The sequence below is a fragment of the Tyto alba genome, unplaced genomic scaffold (assembly GCF_018691265.1).
Source record: "Tyto alba isolate M040663 unplaced genomic scaffold, T.alba_DEE_v4.0 Super-Scaffold_2, whole genome shotgun sequence".
In the NCBI taxonomy this organism is placed as follows: Eukaryota; Metazoa; Chordata; class Aves; order Strigiformes; family Tytonidae; genus Tyto; species Tyto alba.
In genome coordinates, this window is record NW_024881282.1 from 42,891,317 (window position 1) to 42,906,442 (window position 15,126).

Here is a 15,126-nt window from a genome sequence, read left to right on the forward strand (position 1 = left end):
CGTATTTGAAACACTAATTTTTCACTCCTACGTCTTCTACTGAGAGGCACTTCTCGAGGCTAACTGCCTCTCTGGTCAGGCGCCTACTCTAACATACAACTGCAGATCATTTCTAGTCAACATACACTCGTTTGGGTTTTCACGGCAAATCATAAGCTTTTCGTATTATGTTTAAAAAGGACACCCAGGTCTGCAATAAGAACATCAGTGGTATTTTTAGAACACTTAAATAATTTAGACATATCACTTCCTTAAGCAGATATATAAACTATGCTAATGTGTCTAACTTTGTAAATCTAACTTCTGAATACATTTTTCTTTACCCTTCCTGAAATATGTAGCAATGCTCTATATTAACTTTAGAAAGGTTGTATATAATTAGCTTTGTGGAAACGCAGTAGATGAACACTTGGGTTTTTTTCCTCTCCAATAACCTAGTACTAGGTTACATCCTTGTATTATTTTCATTCATTTTTAAATTCAGTATCAAAGAGAACTCCATCTGAACTGCATTATTCATGGATATTGCTTTTTTAAGAGTAAAAATTTCTTAATTTTGCTTCTAAGATTGAGCTTCTCAAACACTTTCCTGAAGGTGAAAGGACAGAGCAAAGCCTCAACTGGGAGCTTCAGCTTTTAAGGTAATGTATTTTTAAATTACAAAATAAATACCTCAGCCAATATACCTAAAATAAGAATGATCAGGAAATGGCTATCGTGATTTTTGGTTACGTGTTCTATATTCTACAATATTTTAACATCAAAAAAAATATTCTAAAATTGTTTTATATTCCAGATCAACTAATAATCAATTAGAGAAAGAAACGGCAGAACCAGCTCACCAGGTGGGGGAATATAAGCAACTCACACACACATATACAAGTGAAGATCCCACAGCAGGTAGTGATTTTCAATACCTAAAATAAAGATATTCCCGTATTTTGGGCCTAAGATTATTTCTACTTAATATGCGTGTGCAAAATGATACTAAATCTACAGAATTATTTTAATTATATTATGCCAGAGTACTGTAAACTGGAGCAGCCTAAGGTCATGGATTTTTGCCAGATTTTTACTTGTACAAGCTTTTTATAGAGAAGTGTTAGTAAAAAGCTCCATAACAAGAGGCTGTAACCTTTGTCAGATTTCCCTTTCCAAGAAGATGTGTAGTTTGTGCCACCATTTGCTTTATAAACCTCAAAAGACCGCTTGTAAGATTGTCAGTGATTCATTGAAACCCTCCTGCCTACCCCTTTTGCCTTGGGTTTCAAGTTGCCAGAGAATGTCTGTTTCCAGATACCAGCTCTGAATGATTTAAGACTTAGCAGGCATCAGTTCCACGGGAAAAGCAGAGCACTACAGAGCAGCACATTGCCATATGACTGTGAAAAAAAAAAAATAAAAATCAACCCTCTTCAAATTATTAATACAATTAACAAGATCCCTATATACTACATTATTTCCAAGTTTCCTGCATTTAATTCAGAGAAATTGTCCATGGTGTATTTCTGAGAAATGTGCTTGATAGACTGGCCATTGGAGTATTGCATTCAATCACAGGAACTAGACACCACCACCTAATTTGTATAAGAACTAAAGAAAAGCCCAGATTTTCATTTCTAGTGGGTGTTGATCCCAGTTGGATTTACACACTTTAACTGTTTCAGCTTTCAGGAGATGCAGAATTACTCTAATAAGATTATTCACGTCACTGATGTTCATTACCTTAAATTTCATAACAAATTATAATTATTTTTGCAGGATGTAATGAAAATGTAGAGAAGGATAAAAGCGACAAGTTAATGACAGAAGTAGCTGACCTCCAGAGAAAGCTGAAAGCATCAGAGTTGGAAAAACAGCAGTTAAATGTGAGTTGCAAGGATCATCCTAGGCAAGATAATATGTAAAATTATGGTTAGCTAGAAAGAGCTGTTTAATATTTAAACTAATATTTAATGACAAAGTCAATTTCTAAATATTATCTTTATGAAGCCTGTTTTGTTGTTAGTGAACATGCTGTTCTTGAGTATTTTTTGCCTCTAGAAAATATGCTTATTCTCTCATCATTTAGTCTCCTAAGAAAAAAGCAAAGAAAACTCTTGTTGACATCTATTTCCTAAGTTCTGGATAAAGGTGGTACTCTCTCATTCTTTTTAAAAGGAAGAAACAAAAAAGCTGAGAAGAGAACTAGAAAATTTCAACCCTTCCTTTTTTGAAGAAATTGAAGATCTGAAATATAACTACAATGAAGAAGTAAAAAAAAATATTATCTTAGAAGAGAGATTAAAGCAGCTTTCGGAAGAGTTTGGCATTCAAGTGGACAGTTCAGGCAACGTTTCTGTTGATCAAGCTAGTGTTTAGTATCCTCAGTACTGATACAGAAAATAAATTCTGTGGCAGTTACATGACTTATTTGTCTGATTTTATCTTGGAATGATACAAGTCCATTAAAGTTACAATAGTTTGGCACATACCTAGGAGCACAGAATTGGATTAGTCAACAGATTAGGGTCAGCATTTATATACACTAGTCAAAATAAAAGCGAGTTTTGCCTCTCTCAACTCTTTTGCAATATTACATTTTAATTGAGAAGAGTAATTTGGGTAATACACAGGTGTCAGGTGAAGTTGAAACCTTGGACTTACTCTGAGAAACTCCTAAAATGTGCTAAGTAAGCTAAATTCCAGATTGAGAAGAACATGTAACTTGTTCTTGCTGTCTCATGCTGTCTTACTTCTTAACTATAGACTCAGGGTCAGCGTGCTGGATATCTGTTCTTACATCTCTGGTTATTTTTACCTCAATTCTACAAAAATCCAAGAACAAAAACATGAAAATAAAGTTACAGTATTTCAGCCAAGCTAATGGTATTTTTGTAGATAAATGTTTTTTGATTTTGTATATTTTATATAGCTGGATGTATACTTTTATAGCACAGATAAAATAAAGCCAACTCAAATGATCATGCATTCTCACCTTTATTATTTATATGCCATCTTACTTAATATGACTTTGATAAAGTTTCCTAATTGAGATGCAGTCTGAAAATGGGCACGACTAAGCCAAGTCAAGCCTCTCTCTAATTACTAAGGATGACCAAAATAGAACTAGTATACTTTCTATTATTTACTCCCTTTGTCCCAAATCAGTGTAAGTAGCTGTAGGATATACCTTAATTAGGTTTTCAAGTAATGGCATAATGCTGCAGCTGCTTACCAGTTAAACCATACAGTGAAAAGTTTTCCCCAAAAAGAAATTGGTAATTTTTTAAAAAGTTGTAACAAGTTTCAGGACTAATTCTGGTCCCACCTGAAATATATTCTTTACTGTTAAGAAACAACTAGATCCTAAATCTGAATCCTACATATAACATTGTCATAACGATTTTATTTATAGAAGTGCAACCTATGGAACTTCGACAGCTGATTGCATTCAATAGCTAAGCTATTAGGGCCAGGCAGTGTTAGACAACATACTACTTACACTTAAGTATAACAGATTCCAAAAATGGGTTCAGAAGTTAAGGATTTTTCAGAACTGAAAATAAACATGCTGAAAGGTAGATCTTTGCTCTGGATGTCAGATCTCTCATTATATAAAATTAGTCATTTAGGAAAAAAATGACAGTTGTACAGTAGCCAGACTGCTGCCTGAGCTAAAAGATTATTTGTAAAGAGTGCTGTGGTAGACACACGTAAGAGGAATGCAGCACATATGAGAATTAAAAAACAAAAATAATTTCAAGCATCAAACTTGATATCTTTGAGTCTGTCAAATCTTTGACCATCCAAGGTTGAAAAATGGTGAAACAAACTCTTTGGTTCGAAGTCACAGTCATATTTAGTTCTATTAAAAGAAATTACAACAGGCTGAGAATTCAGGTATGTATCTGCCAGTGGCCAGAGTAAACCAAGATGATGGCGATGGAGCTAAAATAAAAAGAAACAAGATCAGTTTAGAGATTGTGACATAGTATCCCAACAGTTCCCAACCTGGGTGGTGCGTGTGCTTTAATTCTAGGATCCTCTGCATTAGGGCACTTGCAACCATTGATCAGTTATCCCAATAACATGAGTAACAATGAAGCACACAAGTCAAACCAGAACCAAGGTGTCCTCCACAGCTTCAGAAATAATATAAACTTGCTAATTAATCAAAATCTTATTAACAATACTTGTTCTATAAGTCAACATTACAATAGATTAGTTTTTTAAATAAAAGAATTAAGCATTAAAATGTTGAGTGATTTCTACACAGAAAGGCAAGAAAACACTATTTTATGTTCTGAATTACTTTTAAGTTATTAGCATACCGTAGGTAATTAAAATGTTTAACATGTTGTCATTTTAGTGATTCACTGGCTTGACTAATTCTACTGTCACCTGATTTACTAGGAGATGTTAATAATAAAGAATCTGGAAAACAAGACCAAAAGTGAATACTTCACAATACTTCAAATATGAGTTACAGTGATTTCCACATGTCCATCTATATATTTACCTTGATTAAACACCCATCATGGCAGTGCCACACAATTCCTTCAATTTTACCCTCACTGCAGCCTTCAAACCAAGACAGTATATCATTTTGTTTCAAAGTAGGTGGATTCTTTATTTCAAATGCTCCATGCGGTACAAGAAGATGTACAGGCTGCTTCTTGCTTCCTAATCCTATGTTAAAAGAAACAAAAAACTTCCTGCTAGTTACATGTGATAACTTAAGATTTTCCTTACTTTTCTCATTATGGCTATCCTAAAAGCACTCTATAAAAGTAGACTTCCATTAGATACTACAACATTGTCCCGCCTTTAAAAGTATATATGAATATATTTTTGATTTTCAAATGTAGCTGTCTCCGCCCCATGTAACTTTTTATTTATAAGAAACAAACATGACAGAGATTTACAGTTGTCTGCTTGGTCCTTGTGGTCTCCTCCTCAGTAACCATAAAGCTACGAGCTAAATTCATCATGCTTCAGATGACAATCAATAGCACAAACATCTTAGTTCCTCAAAATCTGGCATATTTTCTTATGAAAATGGATTAATACTTAAGCCAGGCTGTTAACAAACACATTGGCTCTTCAATGACTGTTCAACATAAATCTTCAGCTAAGAATACAGCTATTAGTGTTTTCTGTCGCGGCTCCTTTGCATTCTGACAAAATGCTTAGATCAAGAACTACTATTTTTCCTATCCAACCCTGCAGGTTATCCTAACAGCAAAGCTCAGAAGTTAGAACTCGCTTGTGCTCGTACCTGATTGTTTTTTTGTTATAAGGCTTTTAAAGGGTGAAGCCCCAACCAAAATTTATCTTAAATTATATCTTCTTCAACAAATACTAATAATATTTATTTAGTAATTTAAAAATTTAAACTTATGACTAACTCTAGGGACTCATAAAAAAAATGGCTGCACAGAATTTTCTACTTTAATGGACTAAACAGCATCAGAAGAACAAGTAAAGTCAAGAAAATACAACAAAAAAATCTAAAAAACTATTTTAGTATACTAATATTTAAAACAACTTTTATTAGTCAGAATATTTTATGAAAGACTAAAGCAAAGCACTTTTATAGTAACTTCTAAAGAACATGTAGGTGGAAGGAGGTTTAATAGACAAAAATATTCTCATGACAACTCAGCTTTCCAAGGTGAATATTTTTGGCTGACTGTTCTTTGAGCTAACCCTCCTCTCCTTTCTAAAAAGGTTACATTGCTACCTTAGAAGTCTTTTTTTAAAGTTATATAAAGAAAATGCATAGTTTTTACTCAAAAATATCACTAAATAAAAAAGAACAGACCGTACAAACTTACCATATGGATTTGCATTAATATTAGTCCCAATAAGCTCCAATGTTTGTTCTAAAATTTCTGATAAAGGCACCGGACTGATTTCCAGAAGCCCTGGGTCAGCATGGTGTTTCAATACCAGTGCTATTTCAGCTTCATAGTTTACAACAGATGAGTGCCAGCAATACTGCTTACTATTTTTCTCCACAGGCACCCAACCTATGAGAAAACATTGCATTTTACCAAAGTATCTGAAGTTATCAAATGCATACTAGAACTGTACACACATTAAAAAAAAATAACCACAGTTAATTACAAACAGAAAGACTAAAAAGAACTGTCATAACTCAGAGAAATGTCAGAGGAATGCAAACGTGACACCTCTGCCTTCAGCTAAAGCCCTGTAAGTCTGCACAGCAAACTGCAATTATTTTCAATGTGTCAGAAGAACAAATGACATGCCAATTGTTTTCTGAATATCTTATCTCCTACTTTTAACTTTGGAACTAATTCTTATTCATTTTAAAAATTGATTCCCCTGCATTTTACTTGTGCTGCATCATAATACCTGGCATATGTCCATTTTCATCGGGCAAAGGATTGCCATTAGAGAACTCTATGTCCTTTGCTGGAATCCAGGTATCTGGAACAGGCTTGAAATCTTCTTCAACATTCCAAATGAATTCTAGACACATAAATGTGACATTTAGTTTATGGCAAACTGTTAGCCAATTTTACATTTTGATCATCTTTCAATGCAAGTATTAAACTACCATCAATCTAAACCACATTTTACAGACAGTAGTCCCAGTTACTTTGTATAAGCCTCAACATCTGGCACACAAGCAGTTTACAATTAGGAGGATTTAAAGAAGCATAGTAGCCTTTAAGTAGTTTCAAAGTCCAAAACTAACTAAGATTAAACATAGTGTTGGCAATTTAAGTAGCTATATTTTGAACTAGAGCAAGAGAAGTAGAATATAATAGATTATTTCCATTGGAAGGGACCTACAACGACCATCTAGTTTAACACTGACCAACTCAGAACTGACCAAAAGTTAAAACATGTTATTAACATCTTTCAAATGCCCCTTAAACACTAACAGGCTTGGGGCATCGACCACCTCTCTAAGAAGCCTGTTCCAGTGTTTGACCAAGAAATGCTGCCTAATGTCCAGTTTCAACCTCTACTGTCACAGTTTTGAACTATTCCCACATGCCCTATCACTGGACACCAGGGAGAGGAGAACAGGACCTCCATCTCTACTTCCCATCCTCAGGTAACTGTTGAGAGCAACGAGGTCGCCCCTTAGCCTCCTTCTCTCCAAACTAGACAAGCCCAAAGTCCTTCACTGCTCCCCATACTCCTTAGAGCCCTCTTACCAGCTTGGTTGCCCTTCTCTGGACACATTCAAGGACCTTCACATCCTTCTTAAATTGTGGGCCCAGAACTGCACAAGGCGGTCAGGGTGAGGCTGCACCAACGCTGCATACAGTGGGACCATCACCTCTTTTGCCCGGCTGCCAGGGCTCACTGCTGGCTCCTGTTGAGCCTGCTGTCGACCAGCACCCCCACATCCCTTTGTGCAGGGCTGCTCTCCAGCTACTTCTCTCCCAAGTTATATTTGTGCCTGGTGTTACTCTGTCCCAGGTGCATAATCTGGCACCTAGACTTGTTAATTTCATCCCATTAATGACTTCTCAATGCTCCAACCTATCTACAACCCTCTGCAAGGCATCTGGTCCCTCAAGAGAGTCAACAACTCCCAGTTTGGTATCATCATCAAATTTGCTAATGTTGCCTTCAAATCCTGCATCCAGATTTTTGATAAATATATGGAACAGAACCGGCCCTAGAGTTGAACCCTGAGGAACACCGTTGCTGACTGCTCACCAGCCAGATGCAGCCCCATTCACTAAAACCCTTTGAGCTCTGTCCTTCACCCAGCACACAACCCACTCATCTGATGGTTCAACAAATTGTCAAGAAAGATGCTGTGAGGGACAGTATTAAAAGCCATCCAGAAAAACTACATCCACCACCTTCCCTTCACCCACTAGGTGGGTGACCCTATCATAGAAGGATATCAAATTAGTGAAACAGAACCTTCCCTTTGTGAAGCCATGTTGACTGTGCCTGATGACTGCATTATTCTTTAAATGCCTTTCAATAGTATTCAGTATAACCTTCTCCATAATTCTTCCAGGAGCTGAGGTTAGTCTAACAGGTCTGTAGTTCCCTGGGTCTTCCCTCATGCCCTTTTTGTAGATTGGAATAACACTGGCTAGCTTCCAGTCAGCAGGGACCTCCTGACTCCCAAGACCTCTGGCAGATGACAGAGAGGGCTCCTACCATAACATCCGCTAGCTCCTTCAGTACTCTGGGATGAATCCCATCAGGCCCCATGGACTTGTGAACATTCATCTGATGCAGCTGGTCCCTTACAATTTCAGCATCCACAAATGGAAAGTCACTGTTCCCACACTCATGAGCCTCTGACCCAGGGGACTGGGCAGCCCAATGTCTATCGGTATTATTAAAGACTAAGGCAAAACACACATTTAATGCTCCCGCATTTTCTTAATCCCTCTTAGTTAGGTGACCTCTTCAACAAGTATCAGTCCAGTGTTTTCTTTAGACCTCCTCTCGCTATTAACATACTTTAAAAAAGCCCTTGTTATCTGAAACAACACTGGCCAGTTTCCACTCTAATTCAGTTTGGCCTTTCACGTCTTTTCCCTGCATATACAAACCATGGCTCTGTAATCTTCCTGCAAAGCCTGACCTCACTTCCAGAGATCACGCAATTTCTTTTTCCTCTTGAGCTCCACAAGGACCTCCCAGTTCAGCCAAGCTGGTCTTCTGCCCCACTTGCTTGACTTACGACAGTAGAATTGACTGCTCCTGCACCTCTAAATGGTGGTTCTTAAAAGACTGACCAGCACTCGTGGACTCCTCACCCCTCAAAAGCATATTTCCAGGGTACTCTGCTAAATAGCACCCTGAATAGCTTCAAGTTTGCTCTCCCAAAGTCCAGGGTAGCAACTCTACTGTCCTTTTTTCTTATTACACTGAAAACTTTAAACTCAACCATTTAATGATCACGGTGGCCAAGGAAGCCGCTTACGATCATATCTCTCACCAGTCCTTCTCTATTCACAAATGGCAAGTCTAGGAGGGCATCTGTCCTAGTTGGCTCACTGAGTACCTGTGACAGAAGTTCTCCTTCAAACTTCAAGAATTTCCAAGACCTGCTTGTCACAGCAGTATCGTATTCCCAGTTGATGTATGGGAAGTTGAAAACTCCCATAAGGATAAGGGCTACTGATCCAGAAATTTCTCCCAATTGCCTATAGACTATCAGTGCTTACATCCTGGCTGGGAGAGATACATAATAAGCACCCACGACAACATCTTATTTGTTTTCCATTCCCCCAGTTCTCAATCACGTCATCACTAACTGTAAGGGCCGTACAGCCAAACCTCTCCCTTACATTAGTGCCACACCTCCACCCCACCTGCCCTGCCTATCCCCTCCTGAACAGCCTGTGGCCCTCCACCCCAGCACTCCGACTGTGGGACTCATTCCACAAAGTCTCCCAATACCAGTGATATCATGGCTCCGGGAGCTGACCAATGTTTCCAGTTCATCCATTTCTCATACTGTGTGTGTTGATGTACAAGCATTTCAGACATGCTCCTGAGACCTTCATGCTCCCAGGAGCAGTGTAAGTGTCCCCACCAGCACTGCCACCCTTTGGTGATGCCATGCCAACCCTTTTCTTACCTACTGCAATCCTGTTGGTATCAACTTCCCCCGATCAATTCTAGTTTAAAGTTCTCATGAAGAAAAGTTAAGAGTGACATTAAAAAAACTGGAGCAGGAACACTGACATTTCCTGTGTTAGACTGTAGATGTTTTTCCAACTGGACAACTTACATTTCCAAAAAGGAAAGAAATCTTCACCAACCTTTGCAATCTTCCAATGAATACAAGGATCGTTTAAACCTTTTCTCAGCTTGTTTGTTGGGTTTTCGATCCAGCCTGGCCCATAGATAAGGTTGCCCTAGAGTTTCCAGAGGAATAAAATCAACAGTTTACTGAGATAATCACACTCTGCAGAGTACTGAAATCAACTACATAAAAGGCAAGATCTGAATTCTCATTTGTCACTAGAAAAATTTTATATCCAAAGACACTGTTTAAATTCATAAAGTAATTACCACACATGATTCTAAAATTCTGCTTGTGGAATCTTGCCTAGTATAATACAAAGTTTCATTACAATTTCAGGTAAAGGCAAGAAGTGATGCAATGAACCACAGTCTTCTTACTTCCTCCCAGTCACCATACTTCCTTCAATCTTTCGAGGAAATTAGATACCCTTATTACATAAATTCTACTATGCAAGGAAGATTTAGTAATAAGAAATTTTTAAACTGGAATAGTTCCCTGATGAGCATGTTCACTTAAACCATAATTCATGTATTGCAAAGAGTAAAATCCATAACAACTTTATAAACACCTCCTATGTTTATGATAACTACTACTTTGTGGTTAAGATGTTTAATGAGAGTTGAATTCATAACAGCTGTAATCCAATAAATCATACAATACAAGCGAAAACTACGTAAAACAAGGCTTCTAGTCAACATGAGAAATCAGCACATGGATCTTCCTTATTACCTTTATAGGCAGTTACATAACAGCAGGTTCCGTCCACCTTTTCAGTAGGAATTGCATTGTATATATCTGCCTCTAATGCCTTTGCAGTTATAGTTTCGGTTGCCAAAACTTTAAATGGCTGAAAAGAAGACAGGTATTTTAAACTCTCATCATGGCTATGCTACTGCCTTGTTCTCATATGGATTCTTGCTCCTTAGAGTTGGCCTCTACAAGTCCAGTATTATACATTATATTGCTGACTTCTAATCCTATCAAAACGCACCCTTGTTTCTTCACGACATGAGTTTGGAAAATGCTCTAAGACAAAAGAACAGAGGCAATCTGTTTGCAAACTCTCACTCTCTTTTCCAGTCTTGATTAGTATTTAGACTTTGCCTTCCGCTTTAAATAGTGCATATATACTAGAAGGGTTCCAATCCAACGCTACAAAATTTTGAGATGTGTCTTCCTGTATTATGATGGCAACAGAAATTCATCATAACTAGCTGCTCCAAGCTTGTAGTTTAGAGCTGAAAGTCAGTAGCAACATATTAGTGCAATACACAGACCAGTGGAATGCAAGGTGGCAAAAGCATCCTGGTATTACATACTTAGTATCAGGGCTGTCAACTAAACACTTTTCTGCTTAAAAACAGCAAAGAAGTAAGTGATCCAGGGGTCTGAAACAACTGTCCAGCCACAAATACTCCAAATTTCCCGGAGGACTTCTATAGGACTTCTGTAACAGTTTCACTTCAAACATGTAATCAGTTGTGTTTGGACTCAAATGTTTTCTTGTATAATCATCACCCCTCCTTCCTCTCTCCCTAGTCAACTGACTCATAAGCAAGTCACTGCCTCTCCCTGCTAGCAAAACACAAAGCAAGTCCTCGTCTTGCAAAAGTCTCAAAACAGAATTTGAAAATTCATAAAATTAGAAGCTTCTACATGCTTTCATTGCATTACATGGCTGTTTTATATTTTAGTACTCAGATCTGTAAGCACAATATACATCATATATGAAGATTTAATGAAAATTACAGGAAAATTTTTAAGGTAGTGAGAAAACATACCCACTGGTTTTCTCAACACCATGCCCCTTCTTATCTAGCAGTCATAGCCCCCTGTATTATCATTGCTTGCACTTTGAAAAACAAAAAAATAGCATAAAGCAGTTTCAGATCTAATATCCTGTCTACTTTTTCCTTATGAAGGAACAACAATGTAGGGAGGTACCTCACATAACTGTTATCAAGATGATGTTGGTATTCAAGAGTTGGAAAATGCAATTACTGACATATTGGCAATCATTTCTGCTCGGCCACCCAGAACTCAAACATCAACAGGAGAAAGTCACGCACATGGATTCAAGTTTGCTATGCAGCCCACAGATAGCAGTAGCCGCTGCTACTAAAATTGGGAAACACATCTTGGCGGTCTACAGCTGAGCAGGCAAATGCCACTCCAGTCCGTCCCAACACTGCCAGTTACGTCTCAGGAAGAAGTAACTTTGATTGGGCTCCATTACTTTCACCTTGGTAAGCATCCCACGTCTTACAGCCTCCAATGAACGCTTCTGTCATACGCCTCATACTCCTTTTGCTCACAAAAAAAAAAGGAAAAACGCCAAAAAAAGACAAGCTTATTTGTTGCCCACTAGGCTGACAGGTGGGGACAGCAGCCGGGTTTTACACACACACCCCATGCGGTCAGGCTGCAGGGGCCTCATTCATGACCACGGCTGTTCCCGACACTCGGAAAAAGCAAACACATCAGGGTGAGCACCGGGACGCACCTGCCAGAAAAAGAGCGGGGCCGAGCCGAACCGGCACCCGAGCGACCTGTCCTTCCTGCACTTCACGGGGAGCAGCCCTACGGAAACCTCTACCGTGAATTTCCCCTCAAGAGCTGCGGCGAAACCTCTCGCCACTCGCGTGTCCCTGCCTTCGCAGCGGGGCCGCGCCGGGCCGGGCGGCTCTGACGGTCGGTGCCGCCGCCTGGCCCCCGCACCGCGGCCCAGCGACTCGCCCTGGCCCCGGGACTGCGGCCCGCCCGCCCCCCCCGGCCCCCCGACCCCGGTGCCGCCGCGGCCACCTGGCGCTCCCGCTTGGTCGACGGCTCCTCCTTCACCTCGGTCACGAACAGACACGGCACCTTCCGCTGCACCGCGCCCCGCCGGCTCATGGCCGCAGCCACGCGCGCCCGCCGCCGAGGCGCCCCCGCGCCTGCGCCACCTCCCCCCCGCCCCCGTGGGGCCCGACGGGAAATGGAGGCCGCCGCCGCCTCCGCCGCCCGCCCGGGGCCTTCGCCACTCGCCTGTGCGCCGGGGCCGGCCGCGGCCGCCGCCGCCCCAGCAGCCCTCCATCAGCGAGGCGGTGGCTCCGTCGCTTTCCGCTCATCGGCCCGGCCGCGGGTTTGGGGCGGCTCCGGCCGTGGCGGGGCCCGGCGCCGGGCTGAGGCGGCCCCGGTCGCGCGCCGAGCCCGTTGGCCGTGAGCTGTTGGCGCAGCCGTTTCCCCGGCCTGGCAGCCCTTCCTCAGGCCGTCTCGTCTGCTTTGCGGGGTGCCACAAGCCTGGGCTTGGGGAACCTACCCGTGTCCGGTTTTGCTCCTTGCTGTTCCCGGGGCTCCCTGCCTCGGTATGCAGCCTTGGCGTAGGGGCTGGGTTGACCCCGCCTGGGCGCCAGGTGCTCGCCGAAGCCGCCCTGTCCCTGCCGTCCTCAGCTGCACAGGGAGAGAAGATCCAACGAAGGACTGGTGGGGCGAGATCGGGGCAGGGAGAGATGGCTCACCCCTTACCAGCACGGGCAAAGCAGACTGGCTCGGGGAAATTCTCTTAATTTATTACCAATCCAATGCGAGGGGGGTAATTAGAAATAAAACCTACATCTTAAGAGATCTTTTCTCCACCCCTCCCTTTTTGGCAAGTTCAATTTAATGTCTGATTTTCCTCTACCTCCGCCCCCTGAATGGGGGGTTGCAGTCAGTTCATTACACGTCTCTGCCACTTCTTCCGCCTCACGCTCTTCCCCTGCTCCAGTGTGGGTCCCTTCTGTGGGTTGCAGTCCCTCAGGAGCAGATGCTCCAGTGTGGGGGATCACAAGTCCTGCCAGCAAACCTGCTCCAGCGTGGGCTCCTCTCTCCATGGGGCTGCGGGTCCTGCCAGGAGCCTGCTCCAGAGTGGGCTTGCCATGGGGTCACAGCCTCATTCAGGCATCTACCTGCTCCACCGTAGGGTCTTCCATGGGCTGCAGGTGGATATCTGCTCTTCTGTGGACCTCCATGGGTTCCAGGGGGACATCCTGACTCACCATGGTCTTCACCAGAGGCTGCAGGGGAATCTCTGCTCTGGTGTCTGGACCACCACCTCCCCCTCCTCCTTCCCTGACCTTGGTGTCTGCAGAGTTGTTTCCATCAAACATTCTCACTCCTATCTCCAGCTACTGTTGCCCAGCAGTTTTTCCCCTTCTTAAATACATTATCCCAGAAGTGCTACCACCATCACTGATGGGCTCAACCTTGACCAAGAGTGGGTCTGTCTTGAAGCCAGCTGGCACTGGCTCTGTCAGACATGGGGGAAGCTTCTAGCAGCTTCTCATAGAAACCACCCCCTTAGTTCCCCTGCTACCAAAACCTTGCCACACAAACACAATACAGAATTAATTCTTCCTGACCATACCTTCTTTCCGTGCCTCATTTAGGCATAGCTATCTAGCTACAAAGAGCCTTTGCTTGGAAAAATCTTGGCAGAGTTAACACTTTCTTCCTATGGCTGCTCCTGCCCACTGACAGTTCACTGTTCATGGCCTTCATCTGCTTTCCCAAATTTTCCTTCTATGCTATGAACCACTAGTCCTCTTTCTTGAATTTTGCCTTGTATCTCCCTCTCTTCTCTTTGGTTTCATCTGTATCCTTACTACTCTTTAAGCAATGGCATCCTTCTCTTTTCAGGTTGTGACTCCTTTTCCCTTCTGCGCTTCCTTGTATGTTTCACGCCTAAGTTCCCAGGTTTTGACCTAACAGTGCTCTGAAGTGTTCATCTCCAAGTCCCTAATGTCGCTCAGTGTTGCAAATGTGACCTCATGTTTTGGGGAGAACAATGTGCCTTACCATTTTCCAGGACTGAAACTTCATTTTGCCCCCCCCCCCCCCCCCCCCCCCCCCCAGCTATTTTTTGTGCAGAGGCAGGACCTGAATGGGATTGGAGGTGTTAATTAGGGACAAAAGTGTATGCTGTTCTTTCTGCTTTAGCTGTGGCAGTAGACATCACAGAAGCAAGAAAAAACTATGCACCCCAACAATGTAAGCAGTTAACAGCTAGCAGTCCACTAGCGGGAGCCAGCAAGTTTCTTAATCCGTAGAAAGAGTTACAGTAAGAGAAACACTGGGTGCAAGGATTTGTTTAAAAAATAGTCAAGGAATAAGGTTTGTCTTTGTGGTATCAAAGATTTGTTTCCAAGACCACAGTTCCTACGGCAAGAAGTCGGGTACTATTTAAGCCCCACCAGATGGGTTTGTTCCATTCGATGTTAAAGAAACACCGGAATGGGAGACTCTCTGAAACGGCCGATTTTCCGTCCTTTACTCGGGAGCAATGGAGAAAAAGGAAGATGTTCAAGCTGGACAGGTCACACAGCACCATCGTGCTGATGTCACGAGCTGGAGGA

General features: G+C 41.8%; 2 protein-coding genes across 6 annotated transcripts in view; one reads left to right on the top strand and one right to left on the bottom strand.

Moving 5' to 3' along the window:
• Window positions 1-2,408, top strand: part of CEP290 (centrosomal protein 290) — a 51,290-nt gene extending 48,882 nt beyond the window's left edge. For all 5 annotated transcript variants that reach the window (XM_042793393.1, XM_042793396.1, XM_042793395.1 and 2 more), the window contains 4 exons: window positions 568-641; window positions 797-900; window positions 1,762-1,868; window positions 2,161-2,408. In XM_042793393.1, coding sequence (XP_042649327.1) covers window positions 568-641; window positions 797-900; window positions 1,762-1,868; window positions 2,161-2,361 — 486 coding nt within the window. In that variant the 3' untranslated portion in view covers window positions 2,362-2,408. The remainder of the gene's footprint in view (window positions 1-567; window positions 642-796; window positions 901-1,761; window positions 1,869-2,160) is intronic.
• Window positions 2,409-2,963: 555 nt separating this feature from the next.
• Window positions 2,964-12,682, bottom strand: CUNH12orf29 (chromosome unknown C12orf29 homolog). The gene is made up of 7 exons (XM_042793400.1): window positions 12,557-12,682; window positions 10,484-10,601; window positions 9,768-9,863; window positions 6,364-6,480; window positions 5,820-6,014; window positions 4,502-4,671; window positions 2,964-3,930 (listed from the first exon to the last, which is right to left on the bottom strand). Exons 1-7 carry the CDS (start codon window positions 12,644-12,646, stop codon window positions 3,742-3,744), a joined length of 975 nt encoding a protein of 324 aa, XP_042649334.1. The 5' UTR covers window positions 12,647-12,682; the 3' UTR covers window positions 2,964-3,741.
• Window positions 12,683-15,126: the final 2,444 nt, after the last annotated feature.